At 49.6% G+C, this 21,320-nt stretch overlaps 1 protein-coding gene across 1 annotated transcript in view; it reads left to right on the forward strand.

Moving 5' to 3' along the window:
- The first annotated feature begins 1,909 nt into the window (after positions 1-1,909).
- Positions 1,910-21,320, forward strand: part of cicb (capicua transcriptional repressor b) — a 28,520-nt gene continuing 9,109 nt past the window's right edge. Inside the window, 7 exon segments of the mRNA XM_047036680.1 lie at positions 1,910-3,521; positions 3,523-6,124; positions 18,968-19,117; positions 19,432-19,591; positions 20,076-20,187; positions 20,584-20,766; positions 21,186-21,318. Of these exon segments, the coding sequence (XP_046892636.1) occupies positions 2,136-3,521; positions 3,523-6,124; positions 18,968-19,117; positions 19,432-19,591; positions 20,076-20,187; positions 20,584-20,766; positions 21,186-21,318 (4,726 nt within the window). The 5' untranslated portion in view covers positions 1,910-2,135.

Consider the following 21,320-nt stretch of genomic DNA (forward strand, 5'->3'; position numbering starts at 1 on the left):
ATCAGAAGCAGGCCGGTGCCGCTCGGGGGGGACGGGGGGACGGGGGGACTGCAGGGGTCTGTAACTCAGGATGCAGGCATGTGGCTTGTTCCATTCCAGTCCCCCTTTTTCTCAAGCCGGACGCTCCTCTCAACCCCAGACCCTCAGCTCTGGTGGGGCCAGTTGGAGCTGGCTGTCTTCTGATATCCAGGAGTGTGAGGGCTAGTATGAGACTGATTTGTGATGAACCGTGGTGGTAAGAGTGCAGAACAGCAACAGGAAGTTATTGTGCTGCAGGATGTGTAGCGGGGTGTATGTGTGGCTGTTTTGCAACAGCAAACAAATAGTTAAATGCACAGTCACCACAGGGGCACAAAGTGACTGTCTGAAAAATTCCCCACCAAACTCTCCTCCCTGGGTCTTGGACAAGGTATGTGTGTGTGTGTGTGTGTGTGTCTGTGCCTCTGTTGATGTTTGTGTGTGTGTGGTGTGTCAGTGTGTGTGTGCGCACACGTGGATGTGAGTGTGTATTTGGCCTGGTCTATTTATTTAGACAAAACTTTACTTTGTATTCGGGCACAGTAGCTCAGTCTGGATTGTTCTAAAAGTGCTGGTTTACCACAACATTTTGTAAACGTATTTAATTTGCTAGTTCTTCCCATGTCTCTCTCTCCATTTCTCTCCATCTCTCTCTCTCCATCTCTCTCTCTCCATCTCTCTCTCTCCATCTCTCTCCTTTTCTCTCTCTCCATCTCTCTCCTTTTCTCTCTCTCCATCTCTCTCCTTTTCTCTCTCTCCATCTCTCTCCTTTTCTCTCTCTCCATCTCTCTCTCCATCTTTCTCTCTCTCCATCTCTCTGTCTCTCCATCTCTCTCTCTTCATCTCTCTCTTCATGTCTCTCTCTCTCTCCATCTCTCTCTCTCTCTCTCTCTCTCCATTTCTCTCTCTCCATGTCTCTCTCCATCTCTCTCCTTTTCTCTCTCTCTCCATCTCTCTCCTTTTCTCTCTCTCCATCTCTCTCCTTTTCTCTCTCTCTCTCTCTCTCTCTCTCTCTCTCTCTCTCTCTCTCTCCATCTCTCTCTCTCCATCTCTCTGTCTCTCTCTCTGTCTCCAGCCAGTGTGGCTCACCTTTTGGCCTCCTGGTTGGCAGTGACCTCATTCTGGCCTGCCCCGACACACGATGTTAAAATAAAGGCTGACGTGTTGCTGCCGGGCTGCATGTTTAGTACTCACACACACCAGTGTGAGAAAGCAAACGCAACGTCAAGCAGCCCGAGTGTGTGAGTGATTAGTGTTCTAGATGGTAATCCATGAAAGAGCGTGTGTTTTGGTGTGCTTGTACCAGTGTGCTTTCGTGCTTGAACGTCAAATGGAAAAAGAGTGGGAAAATTCATAAGAAATCATTTACCCCTGTGTGCTTGTGTGTGTGTGTTACAGAGATAGTGAGAGTAAGATAGAAACAGAAACAGAAACAAATGCACCCTGTATAACACGAAGGCAGGTTCTGCAAGGGCTTGCACATGGGGTACTGGAATGATTCACTCTCGTATAGATCTGGCCAGACTGTTAAACCCATATGTGACTTAATGGCTTTGCTGAGCCTTCGCGGCTGTGATATATCTGCATAGGTGTTGTTGAGGCACAGCCTCAGTCTAGAGCCTTGCAGATCTCCGTCTACGTTTGCACGTAATGGAACACACGGACGCACACGCAGACATCAGTGGATTACACAAGGATGAATGGTATTGTGTTACCCCTTTCTCTATAGCAGTCATCGAGCCAGTGTGACATCCAGTGCAGTGCGGGCCACTTCTAGGGATGACGTCATTTTTAATCCCAGCAATTTTTGATGATGAAGATAATAAATGACCACCTGTCTTCTCTCTCTCTCTCTCTCTCTCTCTCTCTCTCTCTCTCTCTCCCTTCCCGTCTTTGTCTATCTCTGTGTCTTTTTCTCTCACACTCAGCATACAAAACGGAGGGAGAAGGACTGAACAGGGGGGTCGAAAAAGGTAAAAGACAGGAATAGGAACAACCAGGGTGGGGGAGGGCGCAGAAAAGAGACACGGGGAAGAAAAAAAACAAGAAAAAGAAGATCCTGCTCTCCGTACTCGGATCGGGAGCCGTAGCGAGTGTGAAGGTGAAGAGAGAGAGAGATGAGGCAGTTAAAGAAACAAGGAGGGAGGTGTCCCCCGTCCACCCGGGCTCGCGGGGGGAGGAAGAGGGGGGCGGCCGAGGCCCCGCCGGGGGGGAATGCAAAGAAAGACAAGGTCAGCAAACTAACCCACGACAGACCCCCACAAGCCACGCCCCCCGGCCCTACCACGCGCAAACAAACTCCGTCCGCTTCCGGCGGCTCACCGAAAGAGCCAATCGGCAGCTGCGAAGCCCTAAAGAAGGAGGGACCTCGACTGCAGACGGCAAGGAAGCCCACAGAGGGAGGGGAGGGGGCGAAGGAAGGCGGGGCTTACGGGATCAACGCCTCCAAACACACAGAGTCCAGCATCAAAACCCTCCCCCCGGCTCTCCCCCCAGCCCTCACCCTGGCCCTCACCCCGGCCCTCACCCCGGCCCCCAGCCTCATCACCGTGTCCAGCAGGAAGACGGCCACGTTTAAAGCCCGCATCCCCAAGAAGAAGTACATGTATGAGCAGCACTGTGCCAGCAAAACCCCCGCCTTCTCCGCCGCCAGCCCCCCCTTTGCCACCCAGACCCACACACAGCACAGCTACCACAACAGCCTCAGCAACACTGAGGGCAACAACTCCAACAGCTTGATTGTCAGTAACGACAGCTCCAAGACTAATGGTAACACCATTAGTAACAACAGTAGTAACAGCAGAAGTAACAACAGTAGTAACAGCAGTAGTAATATTGATGGCCGTAATGCCAACACAAACAATATGAGCAACAGTAGTTGTAATAGTAGTACCTGTAACAGTAACAGCATTAGTAACAGCATTAGTAACAGCATTAGTAACAGCGTTAGTAACAGCATTAGTAACAGCATTAGTAACAGTTCTATAGGCAGTAGCAATTGTAGCCTCTTATTGGCTCCTGGTGTGTTAGCCTGTGAGGATCCCAGGCATCCGGAGGTTAACAGTCACACAGGGGACCCCCTGGTGGAAGACGGACCCACAGGGGCCTCGAGGACAGCAGCTCCCCCAGACAGAGAGCTCCAGAGCAGGGAGACGGAGGCAGAGGGGGCCCCTAACTCAGTCCGCTCGTCTTCCACAGACACAGCCAGCGAACACTCGGCAGACCTGGAGATCATGGACCCCACCGTCCACAGTGTGCCTCCCCCACTGCCCGACCTCCTCACGGGCCCTCACCACAGACACAGCACCCTGGACCCCCCCAGCCCCAGTGGGGCCAGGGTGTCTGGGGGACTGGCGGACACCCTGGCCAGGGGTCTAAAGAACCAGAGGGTCCTGGCCCGCAGACGAGCCAAGTGGACGGCTGCAGGGGAGGAGGGGGGGAGGGAGAGAGCCTCGACAGCCCAGTCCCCTGTCTTCCGGACGGGGGTGGTGTGGAGGGTGAGCGGGGGGCACCATGGAGGTGCAGCTGCAGGGGGAGGAGGGGCTGGTCCGCTACCCCTTCCGAGGCGGGGAGCTGACCTCCCCCCAGCCGGGGGAGGACACGGCCGTGGAGGTCATCTCGGACGCCCCTCCTCCGGGGAGTTGCTCCGTGGCCATCGGGACTCGCGTGTGCGTGCCTTTCGGGGGAGGTGGGGGAGAGGGGGTGGAGGAGGCCGGGGGGGGACAGCTGTACAGGGAAGGGGTCGTCTCCCAGGTGGACCCCCATCCGGCGGTGTCTTTCCCCTACAGGGTGCTTCTGGTCGAGGACAGGGAGGACCCGGAGGGGGGAGGGAGGGGGGAGGAGGAGAGGAGGAGGTCCCAGGCCGTGTGGGTGTCCAGGCAGAGCCTTCGTCTGCTCACCCCACCGTGGGAGCTGCCCCAGACGGAGGGAGGGAGGGAGCGAGAGAGGGACAGGGAGAGGGAGGAGCGGGAGAGGAGGGAGGAGATGGAGGTGGAGAGGGAGGTGTGTCAGTTAAGTATCGGGATGGTGCTGGGAGAGGGCGGGGCCATGTTGGGTCACGGGTTCTCGCCGGCGGCGATAGTGGGGGGGCGTCACTACGGCAGCGTTCCTCCATCACACTCTCCGGCGGGGACCACCAGCGTTGTAGCTGGCGCCGCGCTCGGCCGAGCTACGGAGGGAGAGGGTCAGGCTTACCCCGACAGAGAGGCAGAAAGAGACAGACAGAAGCAGCCACACACCCCAGAGGAAGACATGGAAGTGACCCAGTTCAGCATGGCCTTATCCGACACCCCCAAAGCCGGCGTGGCCCCCCAGCACCGCCACATCCTCTCCAAGCCCCCCATGATCTTCCCCTCCGTCTCCCCCCACCTCACTGTGGTCCGGGGCCTGGGGACGCCCCCCCACCACCTCGCCGGCCCCCAGCCCCCACCCCCTTCCCCTGCCGAGCCGGGTGCCACGGAGACGAGCGTCGGTGGCGGCGCTCCGCACCCGAAGACCACCCCCTCCCAGACCCCGACGACGCCCGCCGGAGAAGGCGGGTGCTCGGGGTCGACCTCGACGACGTCCTCCTCGTCGCGCTCACGCACCCCGCTTTCCCTGGCCCAGCAGAAGTACAAGAAGGGCGACGTGGTGTGCACGCCCAACGGCATCCGCAAGAAGTTCAACGGGAAGCAGTGGCGGCGGCTGTGTTCTCGGGACGGCTGCTTGAAGGAGTCGCAGCGGCGGGGCTACTGCTCGCGCCACCTCTCCATGAGAACCAAGGAGATGGAGGGGGCCGGCGGAGGCGGGGGCGGGGGCGGGGGGGACAGGGAGCGCTGCGGTGGTGGAGGAGGAGGGAGCAGCTCGGGCACGGTCACGCCCTCCGACCTGCGCGGGCGGGCGAGCAGCGAGTTCGACTGGGACGAGACGTCGCGCGACAGCAGCGAAGCCAGCAGCAGGGGGGGGGACTCGCGGCCCCGCCTCGTCCTGCCCTCGCTCCTCCCCCAGGACTTCTCGTCGCGCTTCGACTTTGATGAGTGCGAGGCGGCGACCATGCTGGTGTCGCTGGGCAGCTCCCGCTCCGGCACGCCCTGCTTCTCGCCCATCTCCAACCAGTCGCCCTTCTCCCCCGCCCCCTCGCCCTCGCCCTCTCCTCTATTCGGCTTCCGCCCCGCCAACTTCTCCCCCATCACCGCCTCCCCGGTCCTCCCCCACCGGCGCCACCGGCAACCCAGTGGGACGGGGGCCAAGCTGGGGGCCCCGGGGGGTGGTGAGAGGGACAGACACCCCTCGGGGGCCCAGCCTTCTTTCCACAACAACCTGACCTTCACCGTTCCCATGAGCCCCAGCAAGCGCAAGGCTGACGCGACTCCGGCCTTGCCACCGCCCTCGCACGCCCACGATTACCCCCCCAAGGCTGAACTGGAGCAGGGCAACATCAACTCGGCCTCCTTTCGCGTCCTTTCCCCACAGACACACTCTCGCACGCACACCCCCACCTTCCCCCGACCCAGGGGGGTGAACACACCCTCCAGCCGGCCCCCCTCCTCCACCGCCGCTTCCCCTCCTCCACTGCTGGTATCCCCTACGCCCCCCTCTCCCCTCCCCCCAGACACCGGGCCCCGCCACGTTGCCCCGGTGTCCCAGCAGGCCTTGCGGGACTCCCCGGTGATTGTAAGAAACCCGGAGGTCCCATTGGCCAAGTTCACCGAGCGTCCAAAAACCTCCACAGACCCGAGCCATGCCCCCCAGCCCTCCTCCACTCTCCAGGTGCCCGTCCCCATCAATGCGGCGGCCACGGTGACCAACGGAACCGTCCTCCTCCGAAGCCCCGCCCCCACCCTGGTGCTGGTGACCTCGGCTCCTCCCTCCTTCAACGCTGTCGGCACTTGCAGCCCCACCCAGACGCTCTCGATCGCCATCGGCACGGCGATCGGAGGCCCCGCCCCCGGCAACCCTGCCAGCCCCGGAGGGAGGGGGGCCCAGGGGGGCCAGGTGTTTGGGGGGGAGCTGCAGCAGCCGTTGGCGTGCCACCCCTCCCCCACCGCACTGCTGCCCCTCCTCCTGCCTGCGGAGAACCCCCACCCTGCGCCACGCAAAAACATCATCATGGGACGCCCCGGGACGGGTGAGAAACACCACTGTGTGGCTGTGTGTGTCTGTGTGCGTGTGTCTGTGTGTCTGTGTGTGTCTGTGTGTGTCTGTGTGTGTCTGTGTCTGTGTGTGTCTGTGTGTGTCTGTGTGTGTCTGTCTGTGTGAAATTGTTGAATGCAGCGATAAGACTGTAGAGTGAGAAATTGTGTGGGAAAGACTCAAGCTTCAGACAGATGAATAACTACTTTTTTACTATTTTTTTTTACTAACTACAATTTTTTTGTATCCTACATAGTGCACATATTTTTGCGTATCAAATGTTTAACGTGTCCTGTACATTGTGACCAGACTATTTGAGGGCTCCATCTAATAGCATTAAATCGGTTAGTCTTCTTCTTTTATGTTACTACTTAACTCCTATTTATAGAAAAAAAGAGAGAAAAAAACCTGGAAGGATATTTCCAGTATTTGGCTAGCTGTAACACCAGTTGTGGGTGAACAGGCTGTATTGAATAGTCGTTCTGGATTTTAATGGCATTTTCTTCAGATAAATGACCATACGCTATTTCTATTTACAGGAGTGATATGTCAGCTGCATGTTGCAGTTGCCAGTAGGGTGTGTTTGTGTGTGTGTGTGTGTTTGTGTGTTTGTGTGTGTGTGTGTGTGTTTGGGGCGTAAGGGGGAAGTGCAGCTCAGTGAGAGTAGCAGTAACCATGGTTATTTAGTGATCCATGGCTAAACTTTCAAACACAGCTGAAACGTACAGATTTTACGGAGCAATGTTAAAGAACGAAAGACAGTAGGCGGATTGAAGCTGGGGAATACCTCAATCTGGGGAAGGCCATGAAAGACTGGTTTTACAGTAGGCCTACTTTGCGAGTCAAACCGAGAATGTTATCTAGCTTTTAGCCTGTGGCTCAGCAACCACATGTGGCTACTTGACCACTCGTGTGTGGCTCCCACGCACCTTTAGGATTAGTCAACAAGACCATGTATAATAAGAAGCCCAAAACTTTATAAAAACGTAAAACATTTTTGGAGAATACAGCCTAAAGGGTGGTAGGGTGAAGTGCCTTGCCCAAGGACACAACGTCATCTGGCACGGTGGGGAATCGATCCGGCAACCTTATGATTACTAGCCCGACTCCTTCACCTCTCAGCCTCCTACACTGGACAAACACTGGACTGGTTTTTAAACCAACCCTTTATTTTGTCCGTGTCATCCAGTGGAGATCCATGGCCCAAGCAGGCCTCATCTGTGTAGTAAACTAGTGAAATTAGTGAAGTAAGTGGTAAGGTGAATTGTTTAAATTGCGTAAAAATAGGAATGTACCTAGATAATGCGACCATGCTTGCATGTTTGATCTGCAGTGCGAAGTTCTCTCAGAATATTTTTTTTTACTTAACATTAAGAGATATATTAAGAGGCCAGGAAGTATGACTGTGGCCCTTAGACAAATTCACGTTATTGAAAAAATACCTGGATTTGTTGGTGCTGTGATCAATGGATGGCAATAAAAACCATTGTTGATAAGCTATAACGGTGGTTTTTATCTCTCAAACTATTCATCCACTGTGAATACGAACTATTTTGGTTAAAAACTCGGCTCTTGACATCAAAAAGCTTGCCGACCCCTGGTTTAGCTTAATGTGTATTCTATTCAAATCTTCAGAAAGCAAACAACTTTTGGACCTCAAGGGTCGTACTGCCCAAGTTGTTGCAGATGCTAAGAGAGATGCTTCTAGGTCATTCAAAGATCAGGTTCAGCTTACCTTTATTTAACTCAGCTCTCCTCACCTCAACTTCCCTCACCTCACCCTCCCTCACCTCACCTTCCCTCACCTCACCCTCCCTCACCTCACCTCACCCTCCCTCACCTCACCCTCCCTCACCTCACCTTCCCTCACCTCACCCTCCCTCACCTCACCTTCCCTCACCTTACCTCACCTCACCCTCCCTCACCTCACCATCCCTTACCTCACCCTCCCTCACCTCACCTTCCCTCACCTCACCCTCCCTCACCTCACCTTCCTTCACCTCACCCTCCCTCACCTCACCTTCCCTCCCTCACCTCACCTCACCTTCCCTCACCTCACCTCACCCTCCCTCACCTCACCCTCCCTCACCTCACCCTCACCTCTTCTCTCCCATCCTGACATGGACTGCTGTAGCAGTGCGTTCCAGAAATGTGGTTGTGGTTGTTTTATGGATCAACATTTCAGCTTTTCGAACATAAGCTTCATCTATGTAGGCCAGATATGTACCAACTTACCACCTCTGGCTGTGCATAAAACAAAGTGTGTGTTTCATATTTCTGAGTGAAAAAGAAAGAGGATGATGATTGAAGACACTTGAAATTAGGAGGAGATGAGAATGGTGGGCTTCTGAGAGATATATATATTTTTTTTGTTTCTTTGAGAATAGTAGCCAGATGAATCCTCTCAGTGTGGGGCTTGTGTGTCTGTTATTCCCTTTCGTGCTACAGTAGTAGCCTACTTTAGAGAGCCTACCATGAATTGTGGGTCTGCTACAACCAATCCAGCTACTGTAAACACTACGATATGGTCAAAGCTAGTTCTCTCCCTGTAAGGCTTACTGATGCTTTTACTTTGGTCCCTTAATGTTATGAAACATCATCAAATGTTAAAGTGAGACAAGTGTTAACTTTTTGGAAAAACAATTTGTATTAGGCTACCTGAAAACATGATCTAGACAAGGTCCTGATATATGGTTATGTAAAATTTAAGCAAAACTGTTCATGGTAATGAAAATATTTAGGCCTAAAACTGCACTGACTACTTGAGTTTCTCACTTTAAAATGACAGTATTTGTAAAAAAAAAGAAGAAAAAAAATAGACGAATTTGCTTGCAAATTTCCAGCCCTCGTGATGTTTGTGTCTGTGTGTGTCTGTTTCAATGCCCTAACACCTTCACCTTTGATGAGCAATATGATGTCACTGACATGGAAGGTCCCATGGGTAAAGAAGAGGTGTGTGTGTTTTGAAAGAGATTGAGGTTGGGTTTGGCAACATCTCCCTAGGGACCTCCTCACACCACTTAACATGATGCATCGCGTGTGCGTGTGTGTTAACGTGTCAGTGTGTGTGCGCGTGTGTTTACGTGTCAGTGTGTGTGTGCGTGTGTGTTTACATGTCAGTGTGTGTGTGTGTGTGTTTATGTGTCAGTGTGTGTGTGTGTGTGTTTATGTGTCAGTCTGTACCGTGAAAAAGACGATGGAATCGGTGTAGGAGGTCTTTTGGGGTGTGAATTTGTGTCGGACTCTAATTTTGTACACAGTGATACGTGTGCGCACGTTGCGGTCTCCTAGTGTGTGTGGGAGTTCGTGAAAAATGTTCACTGCTCCTAGCTCATGTGGGGGATTGAGGTTGGTGTGTGCGCGCGTATGGTGTGTGTATCTGCGACTGAGAGAGATACAGAAAGATTGAGGAGAGAGAGATCAACATGTTTCCATCTGCACTGACGCACTGTTGTGGGGTGTGACTCGTGGTGTGACATTTTGGCCCAGCCGGCCCTGTTGATCTTAGATGGGGTTTGTATTCGTGTGACCGTGTGTGTTCCCGTTTCTACGGTGCTGGTGTGTGCGTGCATGTCTACCCAACTACATAAGAGACACACATGCAGGCAGAGAGAGGTCACCAAGTGTACACATCTCATCCAGAATACTCTCCTGCAGCAGAAAGGACATTGAATGAATAGTGTCACTCTGTGTGCCCGCGCGTGAGCGCCTGGATTTCGTACATCTTTGAAAGACAAGCAAAGCATGTGGGTGTTTTCTCTCTTGAGTGAGAGAAAGAAATGAGGGTGTGTAAGCTCTTGTATTTGAGCATGTTAGAGAATATATCATAGTGAGGGGGGAGAGAGAGAGAGAGAGAGAGAGAGAGAGGGAGAGAGAGGGAGAGAGAGGGGGGGGGAGTGATGGGGGAGAGAGGGGAAGAGAGAGAGAGGGAGAGAGGTGGGGAAGAGAGAGAGGGAGAGAGAGAGGTGGGGTAGAGAGAGAGTGCATGAGTTTTGTGTTTTAGTTCGTGTAGGACGGATGATTTCAGATCATGAAACATGTGTTTTTATACACATGAGATATCAACATGTGTGTGTATGACGATCTGAGTACAGGATTCCCACCCTCACTCACTTACACACACACACACACACACACACACACACACACACACACACACACACATTATACTTTGTGGAACACTATGCACATAACACCAGTCTTAATTTCATAGTTCAACTTAATTTTAATAATTAACTAGTTCAGTAAGTTACAATGTATTTTTTTTTTATACTAACAAATAAAAACAAACACATTTATTTTATCTGCGATTTATTACAATTTGATATAAAGAAATCTGATATAATAAATTAATGTGCATTATCTGGTTATCATATTGGATAATTGCACTTTACAGTATATTTGATAGCATACACCACAGTCTGAAGAGTATTATGTTTCTGTCAGCTAGAGAAGAGAAAGGATACAGAAAGGGAGAGAGAGGAGATAGAGAGACATAGAAATGAAGAGGGTGTTTGTTGCATAAATGAGATAACCAAGTTAGTAGAGGAGAGAGGGATAAGAATGAGCGATGTCGACTGTAGCTTTCACAGAGGGAAAAAAACTAACAGGGGGGGGGGGGGGGGTCAATGCCAGACCAAAGAACATATATAAACCCTCCTCTAGAATGGATGGATGGAATCGACAGATAAGAAAAAGAGAGGGTTGTGACGAGGAGAGGAAGAGGAGGAAACAGGATTGATCAGATGTGCATTGTATGGAGTGTGTACAGTTTTGTGTGTGTGTGTGTGTGTGTGACCATAAAGCAAAGTGTGAATGCCACATCTGGCAACCGAGCACACACTGACACACACTGACACACACTCACACACACTCACATACACTCACATACTCTGACACAACGTACATGGTACTGGAAAACAGAAACGTATGTGTCAGTGTGCTTTGCTCTGCAGTTCCTCTTTCCTCTCCCCTTAAAACAGTACACACACACACAGACACACACACACACACACAGGCTCTTCTTTCAACTCTGACATTTCAGTCAAAATTTGTGTGTAAACGAAATTACTCAGTTAAGCATCATGTGTATATTTTCCCCCACCCCCAAAACGGAATTTGCAATTGACTTTGAAGTGCTTGAGGTCAAATCTCTGTAGCTGGGAATCTTACCACAGTGTATACACTGAAATATTCAGTTACGGACTATATTATTATTATTGTTATATCTCCTACGTTGAGTAGTTTATCATATCAAAAAAGATTATATACTTTAAAAAGTGAGACAACTAGCCTATATAACAAGAAAAACATATATGTATATAAATTCTATAGTAAATGTTCTACTTATTGCTGTTTCTTAAATGCATTTAGGAGAGATGGAACTGGGAATCAACATACATCTTAGTCTACAAGAAAACACAATACAACTTTTTAGTTAACTTTTTCCTCTGTTACAAAATTGTAACTAATTTTTTATTGGGTGTCAGGGGCCTGTGTGTATAAATGAATGTTTTCGATTTTTCTGTGGAAGGCTTAGGAAATTCATTGACACAGTCTTTATTTTGTATTTGTTTACTGAAGCTATACATCAGAGACCTTTGCACCTTACCACACACACACACACACACTCTTAATGACAGACAAGCACAAAGACAGAACCACTCCAGGCAGACTTTCAGAAACATGTCATACTCACGTATCCACGATACGGACACACACTCTTCTAGTCTTCCTGCGGTTCGTTCCTCCTCCCTCCTCTGCCCGCCCGTCTTTCGTCTTCCCCCGAAACCACAGCGTGTGAACTGGAGCCTCATAACCCTTCTCTCCATCACACTGCGGTGGCTTCCCCTCTCCTCTCTTCTCCTCCACTCGCTCACTCCATCCTGGTCTACCCGGATACGGATACCCGGGAATAACATCCCCCCCCCCTTCCCCCCCTCCTCCCCTCCCCCCCCCCCCCCCCCCCCCCCCTTCCTTTACGTAATACTCAAAGCCCCACACACAGACTCCCTGGCCATGGCAACAACCACATCAGAGTCTCTCCTGTCATTTACACAGTCTGAGAGAAGCTTCTAGTCACAGAACTGCACACACACACACACACACACACACAGACACACACACAAGGACACCGGCACTAGACTTTGATTAACATTTTGGAGGAAATTCTAAAGGTACATTTCCCCTTGTCTAAGTGTAGGCGGTGGTAGAACAGTTGTGCAATGCTCCGAAGTCAGAGTGTGGAAGTGTCCAAGAGTTTTATGCTCATTATTCAAATCATCTTCCTTCTTCCTCTCCTCCTCTCTTCCTCTCCTCCTCTCCTCCTCTCCTCTCTCCTCCTCTCTGAGTGTTCTCTCAGGCTGTCGTGGTCGTCTTTCTGGACGTTTATCTGAAGGCTCACTCTGCCCCCAGGTGGTCAGACAGACACATTACATCTGTCAGTAGACGAGGATGATTCGCTTTTTGCGTCTAGACGATGTTCTCCGGTCAGCTTGAACTTTTCTTCTGTAATGGTTGCGGTGAGGGTTGAGCCACTGATGGCTGATTCCAGATCAAGAGCTGGAGGATGGAGGCGTCTAAAACTATTGGTGAGGAGAGTGAGGAAAAACTATTGATAACATTACTTCTGAGTACGCTAATTCTTCAGTGCATTACCTGCCATATACCTTTATGGCAGACGCGTCTTTACATCTGTTATCGACTACCACAGGAATAGAGGTGTGTGTGTGTGTCGGAGTGAGAGCAAGGACTTGTGGGGGCAGACTTGGCCGGTTTAGGTTGGCCATCGGTCACCACAAGTGACATGCGGACCTGTGCCCAACATGGCTGTTACCATGGTAACTGCGAGGGGTGTTGAATCGAGTTATAATTGGAAAGAGCAAATGATTGGCTGGGTGAAGAAAAAGACCGAAGGGGGGGGGGGGGGGGGGTTGGAGAGAATGTAGGAGGGAGTAAGGAGGAGGAGAGCTGGATGGATGTGATGTCAGGTGAGAGATGAGTGAATTCTGGTGGGCTGGAGTGGATGTTCCAGGTAGGTAAGGGGGTCACGTGAAACCGCACTTCATTGGATGGTACTAGTCACACACACACACACACACACACACACACACACTGAATGAGAACAGCATAATCCTAAAACACCTACACAACCCCTCCGCCAATCAGAGAGACAGCTGTGCACCTCCGCCATCCTCAGCAGTACTCACTGAGGGGGGATTTGGGCTCTCTCTCTTTCTGTCTCTCTCTCTGTCTCTTTCTGTGTCTCTCTCTCTTTCTGTGTCTCTCTTTCTGTCTATCTCTCTTTCTGTGTCTCTCTTTCTGTCTCTCTCTCTTTCTGTGTCTCTCTCTTTCTGTGTCTCTCTCTTTCTGTCTCTCTCTCTTTCTGTCTCTCTCTCTCTCCCTTTCTCTGTCTCCATCTGTTTCGAGCTGTCGTTCCTCTGCGTTCACGTCTACCAGACGGTGACTGTCAGACCCCATGTGTGTGTATGTGTGTGTATGTGTGATGTCATTGTTTGCTGTTCCCGTACCGTCGTTGTTCGACATTGATTTTGTGGCGCTTATTTGACACTCAATACATTTCTTGACGATGCGAAAGGCAGATATGGAATAATTAATTGGCAAATAAAATTATAAACGCAGCATTCTATCCTTCAGTAGTACTCTGAATACAGTTTTTACAGCTTTATTGCGAATACTCCAAAAACTTAGGGTTAGGGTTAGACTAATTAAGTTTAGGGTTAAACTTAATTAGTGTTGTAAACCCTGAATGACCAGACCTGAGAGCTTTCCTATTTTACTATGCTTCTGTCTAGGCTGAGTTGTAGTTTAAAAACTTTAATCTCTGTCACAAACACACACACTATATCTCTCTATCTGTCTTTCTGTCTCTTCTAATATCAATTACTTTAACCATTCAGTTAATGCTACATGCTTCAAAAGTCATGGCAACACCACATTTACATGACAGAGGACCGCAGAGTGAAATAGTCACCACGATGAAATCCTGACTTGTGTTAAACCACCTTGATGGGCGATTTAGACATTCATCAGGTTTATTTACAGTCTTTTTTTTGCAGTCAGGGAACTGAAAGGGTTAAGAACTTGTTTACTACAGGGGATGGCATCTGCCTCATCTCAGGCAGTGGAACTCTCTGTGACTTCATTGGCCAGCTCTCAAACCTGCCTACGCACCGACTGGCTAGTCAAGACACACAAGTCCCGCCTTCCATTGTGCTTGTGTCTGACTGACAGGATAGGTTTTCACTTTGACACCATACTCACTCCGGGGCACTGCATCTACTTTTTCTGCTTAGTAACCCCCTCCCTACTTTTGCTTGTCTAATCTTTGGGTAGCTGACTGTAGAGCTAGTGTGTGTTAGTAGTGTGCGTTAGTAGTGTGTGTTAGTAGTGTGCGTTAGCAGTGTGTGTTTGTGTTCCCTTCCATGCCTTTGTGATCCCACCCTCCCTGTGTCTGGCCCCTCCACCCTTCCTCCCATAAGAGAAGTTCTGTTTTCACAATGTATTTCCCCTCCCTCCCTCCCTCCCTCCCTCCCTCCCTCCTTCCCTCCCCCCCTCCCCCCTCCCCCCTCCCTCCCTCCCTACCCCCCTCCCTCCCCTCCCCCCCTCCCCCCTCCCTCCCTCCCTCCCCCCCTCCCTCCCTCCCTCCCTCCCTCCCTCCCCTGTACAGAATGACTAAAGTCTATTTTTACCTTCTGGTACTCTCCACTCCTCTTGTCCCTTCCCACCCATTTTCCCTCTCTAGAAAACCCTCCCTCTCTTTATGTTCTCATGGTTTGGTGCATAAGAATCTGTGTGTGCGTTTAAAATTCTGTCTGGAGGAGGCGAAACTGCACGATGGAAAACTCGAAAACGAATGCTTCTTGGACTGAAAGGGTTGGTTATCATGGAAAATGACATCATCTGTCTCCTGCTGTGTTTGTTGTGTCTTCAAACTAATTTAACAGTAGACTAAATCCCTAACCCCAATTCAAACTACTAAATACACAATTGACCAACCTTGCATTACATAGACCTATGTATTTTTCTGATGTATTTGTATATTGATATGGATGTGTGGATTGAATAAATAGGTCGATAAGTTTGTATTATTAAGTGGCAAATAACATCCGCTTACAACACATCAACTGTTGGATTTCAGTGACCATATTGGTAGCATTCTGGTTATAGTGGTAGTTGTAGTAGTGGTTTGTGAAGAAGCGTTTAGTTTCATTACCCCTTCTTTTTGCTTCTCTATGGGTGTCTGTCTGCTGACTCATTACATGATGAGCCAGATCAGCTGGGGCAAAGCAATCAGTCAAATGTTACCATAAGCAGTGTCAAACACTTCCTGTCCAAGAGGAGAAATTCACGTGCACTCAAAAGATCAGTGGAACACTGAGTTTGAAGTAGATACATGTTCTTTGGTTACATAATTGCAGATGGCTTTATGTAGGCAAGTGTATTTCTTGGACGCCGATTCGTAATTTACAAGCGCCCTCCAAATATTTGATGGACGATTCAAGTATTGCATGTTCCGTCTACATTTCTGGGGTGGGGGCGGGACTTGTCCAATTTATGTCAAGCCATTCGTTGTCCTACATTTCAGTGTGTGTTTGATTTGTGGCCTCCTTAATCAATCAGGTCTTACTACGTGAAGCAGACCAATAACAACTTATGGAGGGGTGTGATTATGCAAAATATTTTTTTTTGCACACAGTTTTTACTGTTTTGTAGGGAATGAATGGCCAGTAAACGAATGCTAACAGCAACGTCTTGGCACGACTGAATGTCGCAAGAGTCTATACGAATTGATGGCCCGATATTTACGTACATAATGATGCTTATCTGTTCCGTTTCACATTATCTGCCAATGACTAACTGATATGCAGAATGAGATTAGCATATGACTGACATTCCAGTGCACATTCGAACCAATCAGCGGTTGTGGTGGCGGGATGACAGGTGGTTGCTTTGACCAATGTAGTAGCGTAGGTCCAAAAAAGGGGCGGGGCACGCTTGGGCGAGGTTGACACACTGAAAGAGCGAGAGGGGGTAGCCTAGTTTACAACAAGAGGAAGAGGGAGTGAACGAGAAAGAGAGACCGAAGGAGTAACAGAGGCAGGCAAGCGTTAGAGAACAAATCAAAGGGAATACAATCAACCTCCAGCAAGATGAAGTGAGAACGTATTTTTGTTCATTACTATCAATTACATCGACCGAGCGGACCGGAGGGTGAGCGCGCCTCATTGGGGGAGACGTCCGCGCGAAGCAGCCAACCTGGTGCAGACGGACCTCAAAAGCTGCCATCCTCTGTATTTGACAACCCTCGATTTTTTTTCAACGACTACTGTATAACAGCTTCTCCGTTTGGTGTTTCTTCTTCAGCATTGCCGTTCTTTTTTCTTTTTTTTTTGAAGAGAAGAATCATCCACGCGTCTGGTCTTATTTTTCGTTCTGTCATTTCAGTCCAAGAGTTCTCATGTTTGGCTACTATCATCATCACCTCCGCTGTTCATAGTATACTGGTCCAATACTTGAACAACTTAGCCAGCCACCAGTAACATTTTCACTCGATCAGGTTCAAACTGGTGAGGTTGTATGACGGGGAGCAGAAGGTTGGAATTGTAAAATAAATGTGGATAGCGCAGGGAAACTTAATTTTTAAATTGATCTAAACTAAAGGGTTCGTGTGAGATGGTGATAGATTAATGCACCAGTTGAAATGCACTTGAGTTTAAAATCTGTCAGCATATAGCTGTAGTGAGCAAATCACCAGCAACACAAGATGGTCACATTGTTTGTTGTATATGCACAGTAGCTTTTTGATTTCATGTTAGCCCACATGCTGTATCAACAGTACTGTTTCGCTAACTTGAAAGGAAAGTACAAACCTTGCAGTAACGTGTGGTATCTAGGGTCAAGTAGACGAGTTATTGGTGTTAATTGCCTACTAATTAGACAGGTGTCCTTGTAACGGTTACTGGAGGCAGTAGTTCAAATCCTGTTGTGGGGAGTTGTGTGTAGTTATCGGTAAAAGACAGTGTGAGACCGCGTAGAGACATTTATTGGTGGTGTGTTGAAATGAATAGCAACGTTTATTTAGCTGCTTTGTGTTCTGCGGGTGCAGGGTCAGGGGCGTTCCCGTGGGACGGTCTAGTTTGGAACGGCGCACTTACGTCTTCAGGTGCTGTGTCGAGCAAACCAGACAACCTGCCTTGCTTTTAAGTTGCAAGCTGCTCCTCCCAGACCGAGAGTTACATGGTTTTTCATAGCCTTTGCCGTAGGGCAAGACACCGTTGTCTTATGAAAAACGACCAAGCGTGACTGGAAAAAGCCATGCTGAATAATTAGCTAGCATAAAACACTGGCTAACCTAGTACTGTACACTCGTTTCATCAGATTGCTAATAGCCATTCCATGAAAATAGTTGTATCAGTGTCCCTTTAAAAACAGGTCAAAATTGAAAGAAGTTAGTAGCAATTAGATACAGTTAGCATGTTTCGGCTAGTTAGCTATATGGCTACCTAGCTAGCCATAGCCACATTGATGGTAGTCGTGCGACAGTTTTCTAAACCCTGGAGGTAGCTTATGTCTTGAAACAATCGTCGAGGTATTTATCTGCCCGTATACCAAAGAGGTTTGGCCTCGAGACATGTAAAATATTCCCCGTAATGACTGCGTAGTTGTCGGGCTGATGTAATAACACATGCCGTGGATGAGGTAGAGGCCTAGTTAACTCTTTCAGTACCATACAACTCTAGTAATGTAAACAGAGTAAGAGGGGGCATCAGGGGTAATTGGACCACAAGAAAGACGACGTTTCCAGTGAGAAGTCAGATCTGTTCGACGTGGTGGCTTTATATCGTTGCATCGGGACTTTGTAATTTAGTTATCATCCTTTGAATGTTGTATTGTTATCATGTGTGTTATTAGAATGCGGCATGATCAGAGCGTGACTCTAATAGCGTGACCTATAGCCCTTATGTGGAGAAGTATACATGTTAAAATATTGGACACAGAGATAAAAGGGCAAATCATAAAGAATTGCGTCTGGTGCTATGAAATTGTGAGTGAAGCCATCCTGAAGGGCCAAATCGACGCAGTTTACATCGAAGCCTGATGTATTTGCTTTCATCTGGAGTTTTCCTTTTCTGAGTCGGATACACGATGTTTTCACGCAAGACATTTTAACAAATATTCCAGAGGCACCTTTCCTAGGACATTTCTCCCGGGCATTTTCCTTTTTTTAAACCCTAGCATTGAATTCAGCCATGTTTTCATCAGAAAATCCTCAATACCTCCGTCAAGGATTGAGTATGTTCGGTCAGTAACAGCTATTTACTATACATGTCTAATGTAAATTAAATATCACTACTATTGTGCCGTTGTCGAAACATATCAGTGTTCATTTTCAATATGAGTACAGTAAGTGCATACAACGAAACAGTAAGGCATATTAAGAGTCATTATTAGATTATGCTAGTATTCTCATTGGTCAAGATCCTTTCCGTCCGAATACTAACAGAAGGGTACTGGGGAGGGACCAGCGTCTGTCGTAAGCGTTGTTATTGTGTGTAGATGGTGTAAAATGGATGGATACAGTTTAGTTTTATACTAGCTTTTTACTTTTGTATAGGGGTTACCGACACTGACTTTGTACTGCTGTTCTTTGAAGCATTGACCAAAACTACTTTCAGTACAGCTTCCCGTTACTAGAAAAAAGAGTCTCATTTATGTGAAACATAAGAGGAAATGATCAGCTTGAGTCTCACTAGTACAAATAATAATAATAATGCATGATGATGAATGTAATCATTTTTAAAACATAACTTTGCAGTGTGGACCAATGTGGAGCCCCGATCTGTTCCTGTGTTTCCATGGCATTCCTTGGTGCCTTTCCTGGCACCTACCCAAACAGATGCCTCAACTCAGCCTGTGGACGGACAACAACCAGCCCACCACCCCCAAGTGGCTAACCTTAAGACAGGTACGCACCGGCATAACGTGGCCAGCTGTAGGGAGTCAGATGGCTGAGCGATTAGGGGATCGGGCTATTAATCAGAAGGTTGCTGGTTCCATTCCCGGTGGCGCCAAATGATGTGTCTTTGGGCAAGACACTTCACCCTACTTGCCTCGGGGGGGGGAAAGTCCCTGTACTTACTGTAAGTCGCTCTGGATAAGAGCGTTTGCTAAATGTAAATGTAAGCTCGATCAAGACTGACCTTGTTGAAACGGTGAGTGCAATCCTCATGGGTTTTCAGTCGTTCTCTATTAAGTTACCCCTGCTTGTTTGTCCCCCAGAGTCTCAGGGAGGCGCTGTGCTGCTCCAGGAGTGCGTGGAGGCACCCCCCACCCTGGAGAGGGGTCCTCCGCCCCGCCCCATCGCCCCCACGGAGGAGCCGCCCCCAGACAGGGAGGCGGAGAGGGCCGACAGCGAGACAGAGAGTGACGTGGACGACCCGTAAGTTTCCTTACTCGAGCCGTACGCGTGCGTCTGTGTCTGCGATTGGTTGACAGGTTGTGAGCGTGCCAGTGGCCACACTCTCTCCACTGTGAGGAGTGTGTGTGTACTGATTCTGTCACGTGGAGCCCAGGGTTTGGAGTCAACACAGGGCAAAGAGACAAAGGCATTCCATGGCTCTGCGTTGTCTCACTACATGAAAGGCAGTGGCCAGGAAGCAGTCCATTGAAATGGACTAGCTGCCTGCTGAATCTACTGAACTATCTCTTGGGAGATAAGCCACGTGCTGTGTGTGTGGGTTTGTGAGAGTGACAGTTCCTGAAACCTCTGAAATAATGTGTGTGCGTGTGTGTCTTCTCTTGCCTGTTCCTCGTTCAGGCTTCTGTGTGTGTGTGTGTTAAAGTGCTGTGCTTAGCTTCAAATAATGAGGATGAGTCTACCAAGCTCATGGGTCTAATCAATGCATCATTCCCCTCCCCCACAGGTTTTTCCCTAGCGTTTTACCTGATCAGCCCCTTTCCATTACCCCTGTGAAGAGACGCACTCAGTCCCTCAGCGCCCTGCCAAAAGATGGAGACAAGGCCAGCCCGGGAAAGGTGCGTCTCTCTCTCAGTACCACCGTCTCCAGTTGCTATGCAGTGCTCGTACTCCATCATTCTTAGTTCTAGTTTTATATCGTCTCAACCGTGTCAGATTGCCTCTCTGTCATGAGTACTGGAAATAGGTCTAGTAGGGAGTCAGGTGGCTGAGCGGTTAGGGAATCGGCCTAGTAATCAGAAGGTTGCCGGTTCAATTCCCGGTCGTGCTAAATGACGTTGTGTCCTTGGGCAAGGCACTTCACCCTACTTGCCTCGGGGGGAATGTCCCTGTACTTACTGTAAGTCACTCTGGATAAGCGTGTCTGCTAAATGACTCAATGTAAATGTAGACCTGCTGTCTGGGTAAGGCGGGGTGGTTAGGTCAGCTCCACACTCACACACGTTCTCTCTCAGAGGGAGAAAGACCATATCAGGAGGCCCATGAACGCCTTCATGATCTTCAGCAAGCGTCACCGTGCTCTGGTCCACCAGCGGCACCCCAACCAGGACAACCGCACGGTCAGCAAGATCCTGGGAGAGTGGTGGTACGCCCTGGGCCCCAAGGAGAAGCAGAAGTACCATGACCTCGCCTTCCAGGTACACACACACACACACACAGGACTATAACCAACATTTGTCATAAAATTTTCCAGTTGATTTAAATGGTTAACTTTGTTTACGTACATAACCGAATACTGTGATTAGCAAATGTGTTTGTTTTGTATTCTCTTTGCGGTGTACCTTTTTTTACAAGCATCCTCCCTTCCCCTGTGCCTCCCTTCCCCTGTGCCTCCCTTCCCCTGTGCCTCCCTTCCCCTGTGCCTCCCTTCCCCTGTGCCTCCCTTCCCCTGTGCCTCCCTTCCCCTGTGCCTCCCTTCCCCTGTGCCTCCCTTCCCCTGTGCCTCCCTTCCCCTGTGCCTACCTTCCCCTGTGCCTCCCTTCCCCTGTGCCTCCCTTCCCCTGTGCCTCCCTTCCCCTGTGCCTCCCTTCCCCTGTGCCTCCCTTCCCGTGCGCAGGTGAAAGAGGCTCATTTCAAGGCCCACCCAGACTGGAAGTGGTGCAACAAAGACAGGAAGAAGGCCGGCGCTGAGGGTCGAGGGGTCCCTGGGGGCAAAGACATCAGAGAGAGGAGCATGTCTGAGACCACGGGT

The sequence above is a fragment of the Hypomesus transpacificus genome, chromosome 2, assembly GCF_021917145.1.
Source record: "Hypomesus transpacificus isolate Combined female chromosome 2, fHypTra1, whole genome shotgun sequence".
In the NCBI taxonomy this organism is placed as follows: Eukaryota; Metazoa; Chordata; class Actinopteri; order Osmeriformes; family Osmeridae; genus Hypomesus; species Hypomesus transpacificus.